This window comes from Bidens hawaiensis, unplaced genomic scaffold (genome assembly GCF_021521415.1).
Source record: "Bidens hawaiensis isolate Kalapana, Puna unplaced genomic scaffold, B.hawaiensis_p1.1 tig00024239_1, whole genome shotgun sequence".
In the NCBI taxonomy this organism is placed as follows: Eukaryota; Viridiplantae; Streptophyta; class Magnoliopsida; order Asterales; family Asteraceae; genus Bidens; species Bidens hawaiensis.
Genome location: NW_027493813.1, coordinates 119375 through 143129, shown reverse-complemented (window position 1 = coordinate 143129; position 23755 = coordinate 119375). Strand labels below are relative to the sequence as shown.

The 23755-nt window shown below is 34.8% G+C and overlaps 1 protein-coding gene across 1 annotated transcript; it reads right to left on the bottom strand.

Moving 5' to 3' along the window:
- Positions 1-8143: 8143 nt before the first annotated feature.
- LOC143568867 (LOB domain-containing protein 1-like) lies at positions 8144-9283 on the bottom strand. The gene is made up of 2 exons (XM_077054910.1): positions 8997-9283; positions 8144-8661 (listed from the first exon to the last, which is right to left on the bottom strand). The coding sequence occupies exons 1-2, from the start codon at positions 9261-9263 to the stop codon at positions 8329-8331; spliced, it is 600 nt and encodes a 199-aa protein (XP_076911025.1). The 5' UTR covers positions 9264-9283; the 3' UTR covers positions 8144-8328.
- Between the last annotated feature and the right edge of the window lie 14472 nt (positions 9284-23755).

The window sequence follows — 23755 nt, the reverse complement described above, 5'->3', positions numbered from 1 at the left end:
TTTATATTTGTATATATTAATAATTACAAAAAGTTGTCTCCGATAAACTTCAACAACAAATTTCAAATGCGTGTTAACAAAAGTCCTATGATTCAAATGAGTTTTTATCTCATAAGTCATAACAGACAGTTTCCTTTGTTTCATTTTGTCTGCTATTTTGATTCAAATGAGTATTGTTTTATAACTGTTTTCTAAATAAATATTTTAGGACTTTCTATTTAGATAGAAATTAAAAAGTTGTTTACTATTAAACATCTATTACGAAAAGGCTTCTAGCCTCGTGATATAATGTTGCGTAAAATGTTGCTCTCCCTATGAGGTTAAATTCGAGTCCCATATGTGTTTGTCATTTAAAATGGAGCGACGGTGTAGCTTGTTTTACGTTTACTCAACTCCGTTTGTAATTGGAACTTTTATTCAGTATTTGAATGTAAATTCATTATGGGAGTATTAACTATTCATTTATGTGTACAACTAATTTCAACATGCCCATTTATGTTTATTGATATTCTTTTATGTTTGTTCATTAAATATTTTTTATATTGTTTTAGTTACTTTTATAATCTTATCATATGGATTTAAGCAAAGTTATAAACTACAAAATACAAATATATGGTTATTATGTGATTAACTTATATGTATAATAACATGAATATAATGCTGAAAATATAAAATAAAATACAATATAAACCAATACAAACTTCATAGCTGGACGAAACCAGCAACACTGACCATTCTCGGTTAACCAAATCAAATAAAACTGTGTATCGTTTATGTTGATGAACTGTTCACGAACAAGTTTATTTTCTAAATAATTGACCACGAGCAAAAACTTTTATTCGGTTAGGTGTTCATGAAGTGTTTGCTTGTCTGCTAAAAGCTTAACTGGTGAACATGAACAAACCTTTGTAGGTCCTATTCGCTTACAGTCCTAACTGGAAGTGGGTTCCGAGGTCGACCTTTGCGAACTACCGCTCTGTTAATAAATTAGATATTCATGAATCATTGAATCTAATCGGGTATTCAGAGGTCCATCAATACTATTGTATCATTATTAGGCAATGAAAGTACTCACCATAGGTTATAAAATAAATATCACAACGTTTATTAAGTGGTGGTCCGGTGGAGTATAGTTGAAGGCACTAAAGATATGTAACTTTTTCGTTTAAAGAATTCTAATAATTGAGACTTTAAAATGCAATAATGTGAGTTAAAAGATTTATTATAATTTGCGGCTTGTGTTCTTGTGATTTATGAGCAGGATACACTTGCGTCTAATTACATAACCTTTTGTTAGAGCTTAGAGGCATCAAATTATACATGACATGAATCGTTATCAATCTCATATGGTATTTAACTATTACGTTACTCGATCAAGTTTAAGTTAATCTACCAAACGAAGACGAATTGATCAACTTAGTTTGAGTCATCCACGAGGGGCTAGAGGTGTTAAAACTTTAAATATGAGAAAAACGTTTCATATTGACCATATATGCCCTGTTGCATGTGCCTAGCAATGACCATTATAGTTGATTGTCAAATAACACCAAATCAAAGTTCAAAGTTCAAAGTTCAAAGTTCAAAGTTCAAACACAATACCACACACATTCAAATCCTAGTATGCATCGCATGTTAGTATACAAAGATACTTGGTATAGCAAGGGCAACATTGTATAATAGTAGCTAAGTTTCTAGTTTATTTTAATTAAAACACTTGTTTTTTTTTTTTTTGTTAATTAAGTTAGGGGTTGTTTGGTTCATTCAGATCTGAATGAGTAAGGCCTGAATGAGCCTCTGTTTCATTCAGCAATAACAACAAGTCTGAATAATTCAGACCTAATTTTAACCATTCAGATGTTTTTCTGTTTGTAACCGAACAGTCTGAAATCTGAATGAATCAGATATTTACATCTGAATGGTTCCATTAAGATGTAAACAACAGTTACTCGGCTTTCAATTTTGTCTCAGTTAGGTTAGGTTACTCAACTTTCAATATCCTGTGAGGGATAAAACTTAGGGCAATGAAAAGAGACTTGCAGATATACATGATAACTGGAATATATAGCAAGTCTATGTATACCTAACTCGTCCGCCGCACAATCGTGCTACCTGCACATGTAATTGCCCATGAACTTAGTTCGCCGAGTATGATGTGTGTTATTATATATAAACTATATAAATATGTTCTACACTTTAAAATTTAAATTACTTTTAAGTTAGTTTTTATTAAAATGTACTCTAATTGGTACATACTTGGATTTTTGGTCTTTTTAAGGAGAAAACGAGTAAATCAACTTAATAGTGATAACTATTGGTCGGTTTATATGTGTACTCATATTTGAATGATTCATTTATTAAATTTTCCAGCATGTTCTAAGATATATATTCTTTTTATTTATTTTGTGTTAATGGTAAATTAAAACAACACATTATAATTAAAACTAATGTAAGCTAAAATGCTAAATAATAGTGAATGGTTGATGTTAATTTTTAATTTAACATATATATGATGATGCAATTTTAAACTTGATAGTATTCTGGTTGAAGTAACAATCATTTTGGGCTCAGAAATGAAGGAAAAGAAGTGTTGGCCCACCGAATGAAAGAAACGGCTTTGGTAACAAGAAATTAGGTAGACGGCTTGCAGTGGTATATAATATGTATTTTTATTTTTATTTTGTTTCATCGCCACGTAGAAAAGAAGAAAAAGAAGACGGGAAGAAAGCACGTGTAGAGAGCGGTTCGTCTTGTATCTTCATTCGTTTAAGTTAAAATTGCGTAAAAGGCGAGTTTTAGTCTATTCGGTTTAGAATTATGTGTGGATATGTGACCTAGATCGGGTTAAATATTGCTACCCTTCTATTGTCGTTGAGCCGAGAGAAGATGCGTCATTAGGGTACCTTACTAAGGTACCATAATGACAACAATCACTAAGGTAACCTTAGTGATCGTTATCCCAGTGCGTTTATTTTATTATCTTAGATTCATTATGGTTAGCGTGTTTTAGTTGGTTTATATATATATATTCGGATGTTTTTTGATTAATTAATTTCAGTATTAGTTAAACTGTCAATAGGATTTCTAGCCTAGGTAGTCGTTTCTCTGTCTCTGATATCTTTGTGTGTTTGTTCGTCGTTGGTTCGAGTTTCCATCCGTCTAGTTATTTATCTTAATTTAGTAGTTTTATTAATTAGAAATTAGTTTTTTTTATAAAATTTATCAATTTATTACTCGATAGAGGTTTAGTATCAAGAACCGCCGTACATGTCTATAGATTCGATATCCGGACTTGCTAGACTCTGCAGTTACACGATGGGCACAGACGCACCGTTATGTGAAGCCTGTTAGGGATTTTCCTTTTATAACTTAAATTGTAAATCGTTTTTAATAACTAACATTTCACACGTAAGTTTTCTCGTGCTAGACTCTCCCGCGGTCGCCCAATAATATCAAAAGTGCTTCGGAGTTAGGATATGGTTTTAGGAAATGTTAAAGAGAATGCCAAGTGGAAGATTGAGTGGTGAGAATATAACTGTCTGGTTTGCCGACAGTATACAACCACATAGGCACTATTGACTGGGCATCATAACATGTAGGTCCACCATGCCCAGTCCAACTAACTACTACGTCCTACATCGCGCTTATTGCACCCATAGAGTACGGCACCATCTCAGTTATCATATTGCAAAGGACGAATCATTATACTTCTTTTATCTAAACAAATATATCTTTATATAATAATGATCATTTGATTTTTACACACAAATATATTAATAATCAGAAAGATAAATAATTGTTTGTGTTAGTATACTTTCACTAAAAACGTTTATAGAACCATGGGCGAAGCTTCATTGAGGCCCGGGGTGGGCCCGCCCCCCTGTTTTTTTGCACAGTAGTGTAAATTTACTCGTTTTCGGCCGAAAATTTTTATACGTAGTGTAAGTTTAGTCTTTTTCGGTCAAAAATTTGAACTCGGCCCTCCTCGTTTATGAAATTTTGTATACATTTTAAGCTTGGCCCTCCCGGTGCCTTAGTCCAAGCTTCGCCACTGTATAGAACATAAACTAATAAACATGATTTCAGGATATCAAATGGGTATAATCTAATGCCATAACCATCTTAGACAATCAAACTCATAAATTATAAAGTTGATCACATACTTGTGTCAAATATTTCAGGCTTCTGATTTTAATTGTCAGGTTCAAATTCTTTTACATATAAATAACTGATAAAAATGAGTAATAAGCCATGACTCCATATATACAACCTATATTCTTAACCTATATCGGGTTAATGTCACGAAAAGTCAAACTTGCGTCTTCTCTTTATGTGAAAAAGTTACTTAATTTTATTACTAAAGTCTTTGAACTTTATTAAAATGAATATTTTCATTATAGCCAAAATAAACATCTACTATAGCATATTCATTATATAAAGATTGTAATGCCAAACCTAAATTGTATATTGGCTTGAACTCAAAAACGCCCAGACTTCTTCGATTCAAAGGTGTATATGATTAATGATAACAATATGTAAACTTAGTTCTTTTTTGTTAATTAATAATGTCTAAAATATTGTATATTATATAGTCTAATGATTTGTTTTCTTCATAGTGCATAGGAGAATTAACAAGGTAATTAATAATTAACTTGATGAAGGTGATGTGGCAACAAGTTGTAGTTCCTGATTAAGGTGCTCCATTATATGATATAGTGGTTGACGTGGTATCCTAAATGACATACCCAAGACAAGTCATACACGGGTGGGTAACATTATGGTTCTTTTTTTAATATGTGTTATGTTTTTAATATGCACGTATGGGGAGAGAAAGTATTGATGATTATGTAGCAAAGTTGGGTGGAGTACAATCAAAGTACAAGAGCTTGGGAGCGGTACTTGAAGAAGAGGTTTTGGTAAGAAAATTCTTGAACTCTGTGTCGGATAAATATTTACATGTTGTTTCTTCAATGGAGCTACTCGTAGATATCCAAACAATGTCGTTTGAAGATGTGGTTGGACGTTTAAAGGCATATGAAGAAAGAAAAGTTCAAGAATGTGAATGGAATAACATCCCAAAGTCAGCTCATGTTCACCCAAACCGAAAAGAAAGTTTAAAACTACTGAGGACGTGGTAGAGACCGTGGAAGATACAATGGACGAGGAAGAGGGAACCCAAGATGGAATGGTGAACGTAAGAATGATGAAAGGGGTGAATAACGGAAAAAGAAGCCTGAAGAATAGGAAGATAGAAGGAAGTATGTAACGTGCTACAACTGTGATAATATTGGGCACTACTCGAACGAATGTAAAGAACCAAGCAAAGGGAATGAAGAAGTGAATTTGACAAAGAAAGAATATGATATTGATCCTTCTTTGTTCATGTCAATTTGTTCAATAAAGAAAGTAGAGTTATCCCTGGTGTGTTTGAAAATGATGAACATAATGAAGGAACGTGGTACTTAGACAATGGTGCAAGTCATCATATGTAAGAAAAGAAAGAGTATTTTACTACCTTAGATGAACAAGTTTCGGGTCAAGTGAAGTTTGGTGATGGATCCGAGATCGAAATCAAAGGTAAAGGTAATGTGACTGTGTTAAGTAAGATTGGTGAAAAGAAAACGTTTTGTGATGTTTTCTGTATGCCTAAGTTGAAGGCCAATCTTCTTAGCTTGGGAAAGTTGGATGAAGAATGATGTAAGATTGAAATAGCCAATTGGATTTTGAGGCTACGTTATCAGAAAGGAAGACTGTTGATGAGGGTTCAGAGAAATCCGAATATGACGTACAACATCTAGCTTCAGGTATGTTGTAACCATAATAGCTTTGAAGTTAAAAAGAAAGTAAGTCATGATGTGAAACCGATTATGAAAGTGAAGGAAATTCGGTTTGAAGTTCCTGAAAGTATTGGTCAAGAACGAGTTGATGAGAAAAAGTGAGTTGAGAAAGAAAATGGCAATGTGACTTCAAAGTTAAGTATTGAAGGAACGTATGCTAAGCTTGAAGAATCAGTGAAGCAAGTATGCTATAGCCAGTTGAAAAGGAGGAACAAATGCGAGAAGAAATACAATTAAGATTAAGGGGGTCAATGAAGATTTAATCTTGATTTGTTAAGTGATTAAAGTTCGGGGTTTGTTTTGTTAAGTTTTATATAGTATTGTTTAGTATGGTAAGAATATTATGGATTATTCTGGAATAAGATTTTGTCTTGGATTACAAGTTTAGTAGGTCTATTAATATGGTCTAGATGATTAGTTTTATTTGAGAGAGTAAAGAGAAGTCTCTTCTCCTTGTATGTCCGTGATGTTATATTCGTTTGTTAAGTTCGTTTAATTATATGAAAAGAGTCACGGGTTGTCACCCTAATATCTCGTGTTTGTTTGTTCCTTTATTTGATTCGGTTGTTTGATACGTCTGAGTCAACATCCATACCATTTAAATGTTAAAACCACTTTATTCCTTCCCCATAGAAAACACACATCACACGTTCAAGTGTCGGGACAATGTGAACAAAGAAAAATAACATATTTTAACAACCACCTCTTAATTCCCCCTATCCAACAAATAAAAAGAGAGTGGAAAAGAAAACCTAAAGTTTGAAGTAAGAAAACAAGAATAAATGTCAATGGGCAAAGACGGCGCAACATATTATCTTGTCTAAAATCCAAAATATATTTGGCTAATAAATTCGGTCCAATTGTACTCTTTCTGTTTTCCATGTTTTCCCACTACATAAAACGACTTCAGTCTTATATGTTATTTGATAGTTTGACTAAATCTTGCATAAAAACAAAAACACACGTTTAGGACCATGTTCAATATGGATTCTCTTGTCTCCTAACAATGAAAGCCTCCTAACTTATTATCAAAGAATTCACGACAATGACCGGACTCATTAAATTCTTTAATATCGGTTGGAAAATATTTCTGTGTTACAGAATTTTTACACTAATAATATTATAAAAAAAGGAATATTAGTTTTATATAATCTCAACAATGTCATATTGGTAAATAACAGTCTTAACTTGAAACTTGGCTGGTGACGTCCCAACTAATGGGGTATTTGTTTTTAACGGATCGTGACTAACGGATGTTAACTTCGTTAGTGAATTGCTGACGTGGACCTTCTTCTCCGGCAGCATCACGTCGGAAACCTACAACTCGTCTCCATTCTCCCTAATACCGTTATAACGTCCCCTCCCCCGGCTTCAAAACACATCGGAAATTAGAAAAAAGAATCAGATTTCATCTTCTTCCATGGCCAATCCCTATATTCCAAACCCAATCTTATTTTCAAAATTTTGAAATCAATGCTACACCATTTACAAAATATACAGGGCTTTTGTTAAGAGGATTGTTAAGAACAGTATCCAAACTCAAACCCAGAACCCCAAACCAAATCCCTCTGATAACCTGAAAATCAGCCTAAATCTCACAAGCCAAAACTACCCTCTATGGGCTCGAATGATACGAGTCGCCATAGGGGGGGAATCGAAAGCCTTTTTAGACCATTTGACCAAAGATCCTCCAGAAAATACAGATGAAAAATATACAGGGCTTTTCATCATCTGTGTCTGACATGGTTGGTCACTGGTGGTAGATGATGAGCAGGTAACAATCCTAAGATCGTAGACACTGCTTTGATACCATAATAAACGGTATAGAGGCTGATTTTAATTGTTTTATATCACTTGTATGTTAAAAATACAGAACTTGTTACAGTTTATAAAAGAAGACAACTATATAACCAAGGAAACACAATTAATTTTGCTGAAATCATGGCTGGTCCTTAGCTGCTATGTTGCTATGAATAAATCGGTCTAAACTGGGAAATGATGACTCTTGATCCCGTCAAATATTTTGCATTTAAAGACTTTCTCATTTTAACAATCCGGTTTTGAACAGCCCCACATCAAACCAATAATGAGTTTGCCAAAAATGAAAAACCAACAAAAAGTTATGAAAAACTAATAAGATTAATCGATCAACCAAAAGTTTGGTCATGAATTAGCTTTAGTTAAACAACATAGTCGACTTTTGAATAGAAGACAAAAATAAATAAAACACATCTGAAGGGCATATCCAAATATAGGATTTTTAAGGCTTTAACTAATAATATAGAAACTAAATTATAGTTAAATACTTAAATACAATGAATTTATGAACATCACGTATGGTGTTCTTTATTTTCCCATCTATGGGATTTACACGTACGTTCTAAATAAGTTTAATAGAATATCATACACTACATTTCAATCTTTTGTAGATCAATATCTCGTGACTCTTGATCATTATGGCTTTTGCACAAGATCGATCAATTAACTCTTGAGTTCAAGTCCAAAGCAGATCAAGACTTGCGAGGTTGGCATCATCGTCAAAGAAGGTTAAACTTTCGGAAAGGTTTTGTTGTGGAGACGGTGGTGAGAGTGGTAGTGACGGTAGTTTTTCCATTTGCATACGAATTAGAGTTAAAATATTGGAATGTCGACAATGCAAGTTGACCATCTCTGCTTGTGCCTTAGCTAGCTCGGCTTGGAGGTCGCTAACTTGTTTCTGAAGCTGGCAAATTGTGCCAGCGCAACCGTAAACAGGATCCCTGAGTCTTGCATTCGCTTCATACACCATACTGCTAACAGCATCTGCTCTACGAGACTCCGGAAGTTCCTATAAAATTATCATAGTAATGTGAATGACATTACAAAACAAAAACATATTGTTAGTATGTTACTTTGTTAATTATTCATCCTCAATTAGTTGAATAACTTTTATAAAAGAAAGTTAGTTGTTTAAATGTGTAACCCCTTCATGCAACACCTTTATTTATTGTCTAAAGAAAACAACTATAAAAGCAAGGATATCTATTTGAACTTTTATTTATAAAGCTATGATTAAAATAAGTTACTTTATAAAATAAATTTATTCATTTCATATTACAATAACACAATAAGTGTGTTAAACGGACAACAAGTTGTGTTGTAATTTAATACTGAAAACTATACCTGTAACAATTTAATAATGTTGCTAGCTCCGAACACTCTATGTGCAATGGTGAACTTGTGTGGATCAGTGGGAGGAAAGTAAGGTGCCAACATGCACTTTTCGATACACCGCCTTCGAAGGATCTTGCAGGCGGCACAAGGGCTGAGGACCACCGGGTGACGGGGTGGAGGAACGAGAACACTGGTGGGGCTTCGTTGAGACAATGATGGTGAATGAGAGTAGTCACATTCTTCTACCAATATTGTCTTCATGCAACTTCTTTCCATGTTTTGTTCTAGCTAGAGAGAAAATAGGGTTTATGGGTTTGATTTGGAAAAATAAGAAGTGGGTATATTTATATATATAAGGTGAATGCATGGTGGTTGTGGTGACGTCAGATAACGTTCATTGGATGCGTTTGTAGATGTTCAAAGTCAACACGAAGGACCCTACATGATGGAAAAATAAATGAACGGACGTCAAACCTAGTTACAATTTCACACCTTTTTGTATGGAAAATTTAAATGCTAAATTTGGGTTGTTAAATATGTATGTGTGTGTGTGTTTTTCACTTTTTTGGATTTATAGTTTCAAACGTTTATATTAAACTAAGCACGATAAGAACCTGAGTACATTATATTAATAAAAATACATAAACCCAAGCATGCATGACAAATTAAGTTATGTAATCTTAACTGAGTAAGTTGATCATATTGGCTCCAATACTAAATTTAACAATGGGTCATCATCTATACACACTTTTAATCCTACAGTCGTGTTTCAAACAACTGTCCTGATAGAGATGGATGGTCAAATAATTTTTAAAAAATATGACTTTTTTTTATCAAAATAACTGTTTAGTGTGGTGTGGATGGTCGTATAAGTGGCTGAGCCCGAGCTCAATTAGGCTCCAGTCGGCTCATTTTTACTTACGAGGGATGGAGCTCAAGGTCGGCTTGTTTCGAGCTCTTTATCTAAAGCTCAGACTCGGCTATTGAGTTGTTTTTTCAAGCTCAGACTCAGCTCGTTTGTTATTTATTAATTAATTTATATATGCTTTTAATTATTTTCATATATAATGAGAAAACTATAAATGAGCCTAAGCTCAGCTCGAGCTTGTGTAGTACCTTAAACGATGGGAGTATAAAATTAATATATAGTACACATTGGTAAAATTTAAAAATACACAAGGCTAGTTAAAGCTCGACAAGTCTAAACGTGTTTCCCATACAAAACTCGAGCTTGGGCTCAATAACTAAACAAGCTTTATTTTAGACTCAAGCTCGGCTCAGGGTCGGAAAAACTCAGCTCGTTTCAAGCTTTTTATCGATTGAAGCTCGATTAACTCACGAGCACATCGGCTTGTTTGTGCCCCCTACATGTAATGTTGTTAAATCAAAAGGGGTATTAGTGTAGCTAGATAGGATGACCTTTTAACCATTGTTTTTCTTTAATGAAAAAAGGAATTGAATTGTTATCGTATTAACCAATATATTAAACACAACAAAGTCGTTGTTCTTTAAAAATATCACTATATATTAAACGGTTTAAATTAAATATTTAAAGAGTCTATTGTAATTTGTTTTCTTTCATTGTTATTTCTATTCTATAAATCACAAAGAGAGAAGAAAACTCGAATTTACAGTACAACATGACTTGGGAGGTAAGTTTTGTCTTCTCTGAAAAATACAAAAACAACTCTTAGATGTTGCACGATGTGAGATATACACGTATTGTTTTAACTTTTAATATAGTAACAGTGTTTCTCAAGTAGTCAAGTGTTAACTTGTCTCAAATTTCATATTGTTCTTATTTTAATTATCATGCATTGAAAGTGTGTTGTTTCGATTTTATATTTGTATATATTAATAATTACAAAAAGTTGTCTCCGATAAACTTCAACAACAAATTTCAAATGCGTGTTAACAAAAGTCCTATGATTCAAATGAGTTTTTATCTCATAAGTCATAACAGACAGTTTCCTTTGTTTCATTTTGTCTGCTATTTTGATTCAAATGAGTATTGTTTTATAACTGTTTTCTAAATAAATATTTTAGGACTTTCTATTTAGATAGAAATTAAAAAGTTGTTTACTATTAAACATCTATTACGAAAAGGCTTCTAGCCTCGTGATATAATGTTGCGTAAAATGTTGCTCTCCCTATGAGGTTAAATTCGAGTCCCATATGTGTTTGTCATTTAAAATGGAGCGACGGTGTAGCTTGTTTTACGTTTACTCAACTCCGTTTGTAATTGGAACTTTTATTCAGTATTTGAATGTAAATTCATTATGGGAGTATTAACTATTCATTTATGTGTACAACTAATTTCAACATGCACATTTATGTTTATTGATATTCTTTTATGTTTGTTCATTAAATATTTTTTATATTGTTTTAGTTACTTTTATAATCTTATCATATGGATTTAAGCAAAGTTATAATCTACAAAATACAAATATATGGTTATTATGTGATTAACTTATATGTATAATAACATGAATATAATGCTGAAAATATAAAATAAAATACAATATAAACCAATACAAACTTCATAGCTGGACGAAACCAGTAACACTGACAATTCTCGGTTAACCAAATCAAATAAAACTGTGTATCGTTTATGTTGATGAACCGTTCACGAACAAGTTTATTTTCTAAATAATTGACCACGAACAAAAACTTTTATTCGGTTAGGTGTTCATGAAGTGTTTGCTTGTCTGCTAAAAGCTTAACTGGTGAACATGAACAAAGCTTAACTGGTGAACATGAACAAACCTTTGTAGGTCCTATTCGCTTACAGTCCTAACTGGAAGTGGGTTCCGAGGTCGACCTTTGCGAACTACCGCTCTGTTAATAAATTAGATATTCATGAATCATTGAATCTAATCGGGTATTCAGAGGTCCATCAATACTATTGTATCATTATTAGGCAATGAAAGTACTCACCATAGGTTATAAAATAAATATCACAACGTTTATTAAGTGGTGGTCCGGTGGAGTATAGTTGAAGGCACTAAAGATATATAACTTTTTCGTTTAAAGAATTCTAATAATTGAGACTTTAAAATGCAATAATGTGAGTTAAAAGATTTATTATTCTAAGAGTAATTTGCGGCTTGTGTTCTTGTGATTTATGAGCAGGATACACTTGCGTCTAATTACATAACCTTTTGTTAGAGCTTAGAGGCATCAAATTATACATGACATGAATCGTTATCAATCTCATATGGTATTTAACTATTACGTTACTCGATCAAGTTTAAGTTAATCTACCAAACGAAGACGAATTGATCAACTTAGTTTGAGTCATCCACGAGGGGCTAGAGGTGTTAAAACTTTAAATATGAGAAAAACGTTTCATATTGACCATATATGCCCTGTTGCATGTGCCTAGCAATGACCATTATAGTTGATTGTCAAATAACACCAAATCAAAGTTCAAAGTTCAAAGTTCAAACACAATACCACACACATTCAAATCCTAGTATGCATCGCATGTTAGTATACAAAGATACTTGGTATAGCAAGGGCAACATTGTATAACTGAATGTATACGTATAAACATAGGCAAAGCTTAACAAACATATTACCGAATATATGGACTGACCTAGTAGGGTTTTTTTTTCTTTTCATATGTGATATACCTTGCCCTCCAAATTTTATAACTTACCTAGAATGTTGCATTTGAGAAAACAACGTGAAAAAAGAAAAACAAATTAAGTATTAGAATCGATTAGATGCTTATTGTAGCAATGTAGCTCTTAGCTTATTAGTTGCAAACAATGTTGCAAAAGTCGCTAGGCGGTCCCTAGGCGGCCGACCCCCTTGGAGGGAGTACTCGGGGAATACTCGGACATGATAAATATAAGGAAAATCAATTTTTGGGTAATATATATATTTCAAATATTATAAGTTTACTAATATTTATAACAAAATAAGTGAATATCAATATAAATAAGAGAAATACATTTTTAAATACTAAATTATTCTAAAAATTGTTAATCATTAATTAAAAAAAATGATATTCGTTCTTTAATGCTATAGAAATAAAGAATTATGTTGTATTTTTAAGTTAAAATAGGCCCAAATTAACCGACTAGATGTATTTCTGGCTGATGTTGACCACCTACGAACAATTTTTAGTAACTATGCGAAGTATAAGAAACTCTCCTCGGCATGCACCATACCTTGTAGCGAGTACTCGGAGAGTACTCGGTCTTGTAGACCTACTTTTACAACATTGGTTGCAAATGCAAGTTGTCATTACTTATTTTACTCACTTAACCCAACCCAACAATTCGGATATCAAGTTAAGAGACAACCGAGCACAGGAAAAAAAACTATTTTAATTAACTGACCATTCATCAAGTTACATAAACAAACAAACCCCTTTTCACTTTTGTTAGTCTAAATAAATGAACAAAAATAAGAAGTTTCTATTTTGTTATGACTTCACTCATGAACAGTTTGCTAAATATGCGGTTCATGTAGAGCTTTAGTCATGTTTAGCATATTCATAAAGAAACTAAATTAAGTGCTAAATATGATTGTTTAGTTGATTGATTTGAGAGGTGTATTCCCCAAAACACAAACACATAACATGTCATCCAATCTTGAATTGATACCAACTTGTAACCATCACTTTTAATTTGTTCCATGTTCTTGTCCATCATAAAAAATCCAACTGTTTTCACCTATTCAACACTAATGGCCCCATTTTCATTATTAGTTTAAACCATAATCATCATTTCAGTTTTTGTACAAATAGTAGTTAACCACTCCTGTATGGTTGACCAATGACCACAATAGTGTAAAGGGTGAAACTTATTAAGTTATTTGACTAACTTAACCATTATTATTTTTAGAAAATACTTTGGATGGTTAGTAGAGATTCATTATACTTAATAGTTTAACCCTTTTCTATAAGGTTAAATTTGAGTTTATTACAGGATGGGTGGAAGGACAATGAAGCTCTACATGATCCAAAAGGGCTCGGTTTTGTTTTATCTACATGTGCATGTGAATCTAGCGTAGCAGAGGTGGTACAGAGCTTAAGGTGGCTCTGATATCATGTAAGATGGTAAACGACTATTTTGATTCCATTCTAGAGTGTTACAATAACAATATATATAGATAAACAAGGTTCTTAGGCTCGATACTAATACCCTAAACCAATAATACGCACATTAGCTTAAAATTCTTGTATGTCAATATTATGGGATCTAGCATAGGAGATGCGCCTCCAAACCAACCCGTTTATTTGTGGTTTTTACAACACAATGGATTATATTGTCTTAAAAAAAGAAAGTATTAGCATGCAATTAGCATAGAGATCACTTCTTTAAGTATTAGGGTTAGTTTGTTTTAAGAAAAGTTGACTTTTGAAAGACGGTAGATAGAATTTGTGTTGATTACATCTAGATTCCATTGTTGGAGACAAAGCTACATTCTCCTACCCCTACTCCCCCTACTCCTACCTAATGCATAATTAGCCTTTAGTCATTGTCCTTCTATTTATTTATTAAACAATATAATGTCTTTATCACTAGAGAATTAGAGATGTCCATTGGGATTTTGGGTTATTCTATTATTTGTATCGAGTTATTCGAGTTTGAAAATTTTAAAACTTAATTCAATTATGAATCGGAATAGAATTTGAATTTCAAGGTTCGAATTCGAGCTCATTTGTTAATTCAAATCCATCCTAATATTTAATAGAAAAACAAAAGTGTAGCCACATAAAAGAAACAAATCTAGAAGCCAATGCAATGATTCTTAACAAAGCTCATAATCTAACTCCTATCCAAGAAATAAGGGAATTTGGATGATAAAGACAAGTCGATTTACACATCATGAGCAATGAAGTCAGACCGTCAGAAGAGGTGTGAGCAACTGAGTGGTCAAGAGGGCAGGAGGTCGGCTGCGTGAACAGCTTGAATTTTCTGACTGGGTGATCATGCAAAATGTTTGGCGACGTGAATGACATGAAGTTTCTCTTGAATCATTGAGATTGTGTCAACTGAGAAATGCAATCGTTACTCGTTAGCCGGTCAATCAAAAGTTTCAAGTGATTTTGAGTTTCAAATAATAAGATTTAAATCAAAGGACTTCTAGTCTATTGAAGAAACACTAATCGACCCCGGCAGATTACGGATAATCTTGGGGTCAAGTAGATGTTTCCCACGAGGGTTAGGTCCGGCAAAGATGGTTATTCTTCTGATGACCTGCAAAACAGACACCGTGAGCTCGTCACTGAGAAGGGGGGGTACCTCCTTGTGACCACCCTCCGGCGTGAGAATCAGACTAGATTGCTCTGAATATAAGTGTATATTAAGAGAAATAACTAGAGCAGATAAGATATGTGATGGTATCAGATGATATATGAGAGTATATGATGATACAAGATAATCATACCGTTCCAAGGTGTTGGAGTATTTATAGCCGAAGGTAGGTTTCCAAGCAGGTACAGCCAGCTGTATAATATTCCTTTTCTACCAACTGTGGGCTACGCACGTGCCATGCTGGTGGTTGGTGGGTAGGCAGCGGCTGATAGTGACATGGCCGGCTGTGTACTATTCCTTTTCCACCAACTGCAGGCTATATACATGCCATGATGAGGGTTGGTGAGTAGGCAGCGGCTGATAGTGACATTTTGTACTAGAGCGTGCTCCTCGTCGTACTGTTGTCAGTGAGCTGTCACCCTGTGATGGGCTGCTTTGGTCAAATCTTGTCTATTTTGTCCATACATTGGCAGGTATAGTACAAAAGATCCTCCAGTAGCGTACGGACTGGCTCATTTGGGCGAGAGTATTCCCGCCTTGCTCATTCCTTCTTCAGGTGACATTACTGAATTATTGAGAGTTAGTGCCTTGTGCGTGTAGCCTTACTATTAGTGCGGGTAGCCTTCCCTGATGGCTTGTATCCGCAGCTGCGGGAACAGGCGGGGTACTTCACCATTGGGAGGCTTTTCCTGCGGGAACAGCTGGCGTACTGCGCGTAAGGTCTTCATCTCTCTGAGCATGGTGGGTCCTGCGGAACCAGTTGGTGAAGTAACCCGCCTGTTCCCGCAGGAAAAGCCTCTCAATGGTGAAGTACCCCGCCTGTTCCCGCAGCTGCGGATACAAGCCATCAGGGAAGGCTACCCGCACTAATAGTAAGGCTACACGCACAAGGCACTAACTCTCAATAATTCAGTAATGTCACCTGAAGAAGGAATGAGCAAGCCGGGAATACTCCCGCCCAAATGAGCCAGTCCGTACGCTTCTGGAGGATCTTTTGTACTATACCTGCCAAGGTATGGACAAAATAGACAAGATCTGACCAAAGCAGCCCATCACAGGGTGACAACTCACTGACAACAGTACGACGAGGAGCACGCTCTAGTACAAAATGTCACTATCAGGCGCTGCCTACTCACCAACCCTCATCGTGGCACGTACATAGCCTGCAGTTGGTGGAAAAGGAATAGTACACAGCCGGCCATGTCACTATCAGCCGCTGCCTACCCACCAACCACCAGCATGGCACGTGCGTAGCCCACAGTTGGTAGAATTAATATCAATATCAAGGTGTGATGGAAATGTGTCCCTCCCTATGAGGCTTAACTCTCATAATGGATAAATGTATAGATTTAGAAGTTGGATTATAGAGATTGTGTGAATTATATGGTAGAAAAAAGTAAAGATATTTGAGATTACCAAACAATCCAGATGAATTTGAACTTTTAGCCTATTTACCCATCAAAAATAATGTTTTTCAATAGATCGTAGTTTGAAACTCACTCGTTTGAAATTAGACCGGTATGTTAACGAACCAAGCTTGCTGTAGCCCTGCTTGCTTGCTTAGTTAACTCACTTGTTTCTCTCGTCCGTTAGCTCAAATAATCTTTCTAAGTGTAATTCCTTAATTATGTATCCAACACATTAATACCAACATTTCCTTAGATAGCGTTTGATATGCATGAATGGCGAGCGAAATGGATATTGATGCCTTATTATCAAGGGAAATCAAAAACTCTGATGTCTTATATTATCATACGGATATTGAGCCTTCGTTTGAGGTTATCTAACTATAGCGCATTTTCATTGATTTTTGTAATGTCAAGTCCCATGATGGACAAAGGTGATTTAGGCATATGATTATAGAGATTAAGTTGGTTGGTAAAAAATAAGTAAAAAGACTTATGAATTTGAGACTTTGAACCCACCTACCCACCTAAAAAAAAGGTTTGTCTAAATAACTCGCGGTTCGAAACTCACTCCTTCGATATCAGATCAGTTTGTTAACGATCCAAGCTCGATCTAACCCTAGCCTTGTTCATTAGCTCACTTGTTTGGGTCACTTGTTAACTCGTATAGACTGTCTAAATGTAATACTTAATTATTGTATCCCACGGTATGACACCAACATTCTCTTAGTATGGTTGGTAAAAAGCACTTCACAAAACCTACAGATTCTAGATTTGAAATGCTGTTTAAACAACCTCTTATTCAGAAAACCCAAACAAACCCATCGGGCGTATAAATAGATTATCTTTTATCATAATCGTTGATTTTATAATCCGTTATCCTACCCACCTGATCAGCCCATTTCGCATCCCTGCTCAAGCACGTCTATTGTCACATAAAACGCTATATATCAGAGCAATAATCGCATGTGATTTAGCAAAATAACAATCAACTAGTTATAAGAAAACAATGTGTGCTAAAGCTAATCTAGAATAAGTACCGCCTCTGTAATTTACTAATCCAAACAAGGTACGTTAGTACAAAAACAAATACTTGCCTTTGAATGTATCTCTTGCAAATCTACCGGTTCCCGTTTTACCTGCAGCCTATGTATGAATCAAAACTTATACCCTTGTTGATCTTGTTTTCATCAGCTGAAAAGTAAATTAGTTCACATTATATATAATTCGCTGAATGTTAACACAAGAAGTCAAGATATATGGCCCCATAAGAAAAATTAAACGAAAATAGGGGATAATGTTATATGTTCCCTAACAAAGAATCATAATATAAATTATACACATTTTCAAATTTATGACATCTGTACCCTGCCCTTAAAACTTATGTCAGGATATGATATTTGGAGTGTAATGAGATAGAGAAGGGTATAATGGCCATAAGGGTGTTCAAGGACCCGTTCAGCTGATTTTGCAAAATTTGTGAGCGACAGTATGAACCGCTAACGACAATTCCAAAACGACAAACCAAACCAGTCTAGTTGGGTGGATGGTTTGACAGTATGAACCAATTTTTTTGTTTCAAGTTTTAGAAAATCATTAGTTTGTATTAATAATTTTAAAATGCTAAAAATGATCCGTTAATAGAATACATATACACAAGTAACACAACCACATATTCCAAAAATAAAAAAGATATACACAACTACATATTCCAAGTCTCAAACCGGATCGAATGGTTAAAAAACATGCCAAAGCACAAAATCGAGCCATGAACCGAACCGTTTGGATTTCAAACCGACCAACTTGCTACAGTTTGGGTGTTCAGTCGGTTTCAGTGGTTTCTGAATTATATTTTATAAAACGGATAACTGTGAAACTTTCAAATGCCTTTAACGAGTACATTCGATATTATTTTCTTCAGTTGTCTAAAAACAAAACAACATTAACAACCAGAACAAAAGAATTACCATGCGAGTGGCGGATCTTGCGCTAGCGAAAGTGGCAACAGCTTATACGAGATCAATGGGGCATAATTAATCTCATAATCAACCCTAACCGAACCAAAAATATTAAACCTTCCAGCACTATCATGAGCAACTTCCGCATCAGAACACTTCTTAAACACCACCCGAGCCCGACCACTCTGCCTATCAACTTCAGTTTCCGACTCCATCAACGGCCCGAACCTTCTAAACATTTTATTCAAATGTATTTCCGAAGGAAAACAAACCCCGTCTCCAAACCTCATCAAAACTTCCGTTGCCAAATTTTGTTTCCTCCTTTTCATTATCTCCGTTTGTTCACTCTCCATTATTTCATGATCAACGTTAAAAAACCGCTTCTTACTTGACCTTCGCGCCGGTTTCACATACGCCTTTTCTTTTCCTTGCCCTTGTCCTTGCTCTTCCGGAAGGTTCTGAATAATCCGGTCCGTCCAATACGAATCCTTAACATCATCAAACTCAAACCCGTCGCGTCCGTTTAACGTTTTTCTCTTCCTAGGCTTCATCGAAACAGCTTTCGGATGACCTTTAATTACTTGTTCACCATCCAACAACTGTCCAAACAACTGAAACTCTGCAAGCTGTCGATATCCTTTAAACCGACCATACGACATTAACTGAGACTTAACCAACGTGATTTCCGTTTCATCACTTTCACTAGCCCGACCCGTTGCCAACAACCTCACATAGTCCACAAGTTTACCAGGCTCAAACGAGCCTGCACTCTCCGGTGCGTGGATATACCGCAGCTGGTACAACGACACGCGATTGTTCTCAACGTCGGAGAGACTAGCGTGGTCCACGAACGGTATATCCGTTTCGTGACTCTCGTCTTTCCAACTGAAGACTTCATCAATGTCCATCATATGAGACTCTTCAAATAAAAACTGTGACTCGATTTTAACGTTCGGGTCAACCTCGGGTGCGCCGGAGTTGACTAACAAACTCAGTTCCAAGGAAACATCATCCCGAGGCTCGGGTTTAACTTCGAAAGGCTCGTCTACAACCACCACATCAATGTCCTCTAATCCTATACTAGCATCCGTATGATCGTTCATGTTTTAGGGTTTAATGCGAGTAGATAAACTAATAAACTATTATATTCAGTGATAAGTTGATAACTAACTAGCAATGTGTATACATAATTTTGTATCTGGTAAAGAAGATTAAGAAACAAACAATTAACCATTTAAAACCCTAGGTTTGTAAGTAATCGAGAATAATATAAACGAAACCCTAGGATCGGAGGCAGTGTGTTGTACCTTGTTTTTGTTTATGCCTTGAAGATGGTTTTTTGAGAAGCGGCGAGGGTTGCAAGTTTTGAAATATAAAGAGGAAGAAGTTAAGGAAAATTTTGAATTTTCCATTAATGGAATAGTATAGTGAACAATGTTACAAAAACAATTAAGAATGAGCAAATTCGGTATCAATATTGAAATTAGTATCGAATCGGTATTAAAGTTTTGAGTTGGATACGGTATTGGTACTGTATTTCCTTAATTTTACATTCGATACCAGTACCATACAAGTCCTTGTACCAAAAATTGCGATTTACGGGATCGTGATTTCGGAATCGATAACGGTACGGTATCAGTCTCATCCCTAAAAACGATAACCAAACCCGGTAAAATGGTGCCAGCTTTTGGAACCAAATGTTTATCTATGTATGGTATCGCTACCAAAAATACGGATACTGAATTGCTTGAAAAGTGGATATTAAATACTGTATTGAATCTATTGGCACAATATTGATAGCGATATTCGATACCAAATGCCCATTCTTAATTGGTAGAATGGTAGGGTTTGGGAATAATAATAATAATGGAATGTAGGCAGATTATACATCTATTCCTAAACACCACAGGCAATATATGTGTAATGGTAATAAAAGTATAGCATACTAGGCTGTCAATAACCGAAACAATGTATAAAAAGTGTAATGGTAAGAGGTAATATATAATACCATCAACAGTTAAAAAAGCTAAATCTTCCGATCAGGATACGAGAAATTTGTACTCTCCTTGTGACGACCTTAAAGGGAAACTGTTACCAAGTGACGAAATAATGTGTCAAACTAAAGTGACAAACTATGATTGGTAAGTTACTATTTGTAAATTTATGACACGGTTTAAATCATGTTAGTGGTTGTGGTAAAGGGATCCAGGTTATAAAAGGTTAACATAATAAAACATGTCTCCTCGTTTACAACATTCATAACATGTTCAATGTGTTGTGTTAAATGGTTTGGCACGACACGTTTATGATTCGTTTATCAAAATGACATAGTTATATAGTTTATATACGAAACATGATTTAATCACACGTGTGATAAATGATCAAGGTAGAGTTGTCCTTAAGAGGTTAATGTGGGCTAGCCACTTGGTGGAGCCACATGTACAAAAAGTATAGCATAATAAGCAAGATAGGCCGGCCTGGTCATGTCGGTTCGGTGCGTGGGTCTAGCCACATGTACAAAACCAGTTTTAAACCCAAACCGAACCGGTTTGGTCAACGGCTGGTCAAAATCGGTTTGACTCAAACCGGTTCGGTTTATAAACCTGTTTAGAAGCAAGATAGGCCGGTCTGGTCATGTCGGTTCGGTTTGGTTTATAAACCATAAACCGGTTTAATCTACTTTAACCCGGTTTTTCTCAAACCGGTTCGGTTTTAAAACCGGTTTGGTATATTCTAAGGGGAACCGATCTTGAAACTGGCGGTTTGGATCGGTTTGAGTACAACCGGTTTTAAACGCAAACCGGTTCGGTTTGATTTGCCTAAAACCGGTCCCGATTTTTTTACACCTCTATGTGGAGTCACTAACTTTTCCGAGGGATATTCATATGAACAATGGAGAGCCAGGTTGTAAATGAATCTGGGCCTGAGTGCCTGACCCACAAAGTCTTCTTAGCTCCAATAGTTACTAGTCAACGTACATAGCCCAGCTACAAGCCCGTCAGCATAAAAGCCCATGGTCCGTTTATTGTTTAGATGTTACAACTCACATGCATAAACAAACAACTATATTAGCAACTAACCAAGTAAAGAAATATTGAATTGAATTACAAAAACAAGATAACCAGTTATTAATATAGAAAAATCATTTAACATTTGTTTGACATTGAATTGAAAGTTGAAACATACATATATTTCCACAGTTTGAGATTGAAATTTTGGGTCATGGCCATAATTTAACCATCAAAATCAAGGACAGTTACTGAGAGTAGACTTGTACTTGAAAGACCCAATATTTATAGTTTATACATGAGCAATTGTATGTAGCGTTATCAAGAGTGAAGATTAAAGATGAACTCAAACTACTTGTTGTAGATAGATATGGTAACGTTATAAATATAACAACAAACGTTGTCTACAAGGATTTATATAGAGGGTTATGATTTATGAAGGTTTTTGTAATTTCAATTTAGTGAATTTGTATAGTATTGTAAAGAATTTTCTTGCTCATTTATCATTTTTTTTGTTACTTAAAATGACTATTTCATATGCTAATCTTATACGCCTACTAATCAATCTATTAGCAGGCGGTAAGTTGATTCATTTCATAATATTATTATTCTTGTCATGAATTTCATGTTTTTGCTTTATTTTTAATAACAAGCCATAAGATTTATGTACAATCGTCCATTCATACTACGTTAAAATTTACATATCATTCAAATATATAAGCATCTATTAATATATCTTCATTTTTCTATAATTTCGGCTCGTGCGGTGCATGAGTCTCCCGTGAACCCCACGGGTATTGAGTAACGAGTATTTCCGAGTATGAGACACAATTTTTAATTAGACAGGAGACTAAGATTGTCAATATTAATCTTATACCGATATTACCTGTCCTTTGTCATTCTAGAGAGCTCGATAATGTTCAACTAACTTGGACAAACTTGAGTGTAACATAAGCTTTTGTAAGCTTTGTAAGTAGTATATAGTGACCACTCAAGAAAATTATTCTATAAGCCAAGTTTCGGCTACACATATATTATTAGGATATAATATTATGTAATTAGCTGAAACTTGTTCTTAATGCCAAGTTTTGGTCATAAATACATTAATGGGATATATTATGTAATTGGCAAGTAATTAATGACCATACGTTTGGGGAGTGATATTCGTCATTCCAGGCTTTATGCAACCTAGCTACAAAAGTGTTGACTTTGAGTATGTAGTTGTAAACCTGCAAAATCCAAACCGCCCTATCGACCAAAATACGTATGCACTATTGCACAAAGTAGTTTACCACCCACACCTAATTCCAGTTTTCACAACACAATAAACATTATTATCTTATTTTATTTTTCATGCCAAAGTAGTTTTAATTCTAGAATATTAGAGTATATCAAGCCGTTTATCAATGTAATATTTTAATAAGTTATCGTTGAAACTATGAAAGAGGTTTTAACCGCAAGTTTTCAAATAAATATTAAAAAAACGTACATTTCTCTCCGGCTATATCTTTATTTAGGAATTTTTTTTTATATTCGTAAAAAGTATAATTTAATTTCATGCCAAGGAAAGTATAATTATTAACCAAGATTAATCAATTACTCTTTACACATTCACATTCACATTCACATTCACATTCACATTCACATTCACATTCACATTCACATTCACATTCACCCTAGGTGCGTGATAAAAGTTAGGGTTGTTTATAAACCGTTTAAGCCAACCGAATCATCAAAACTTAAGTAAAACTGTAAAACAATTAGTTTAACTGGTTTGGGATCTATATGATTCGGTCAAGCAGTTTGACCGATAATCTGACCAATAATTTTCAAAGTTTGACCGTCTATAGTCAGAATGGTCGTTCGGATAAATGTCAAATAGTCGTTCTGACCGATAATTTCAAACTTTGACCCCCCCCCCCTTCTGGTTAGAACAGTCGTCCGAATACTGTTTAATCGACTGTTCTAACCAATAATTTTTCAAAGTTGCTTGCCCCCTCGAACGAGTAGATCGGCGATACAATAACTGGAGTGAATGAGGCCCAACATAGAATTCTTTCTCGGGGGTTCGCCCGACGCCTCTCTTATTTGGATCCGCTCTCAAAATTGGATTTGACATCATGG

Excerpts from the sequence above, each read along its gene's own strand:
- LOC143568867 (XM_077054910.1), bottom strand. The coding sequence starts at position 9,263 with ATGGAAAGAAGTTGCATGAAGACAATATTGGTAGAAGAATGTGACTAC. Across the intron at positions 8,662-8,996 it reads ACATTATTAAATTGTTACAG|GAACTTCCGGAGTCTCGTAG; the intron begins GTATAGTTTTCA and ends ATAATTTTATAG.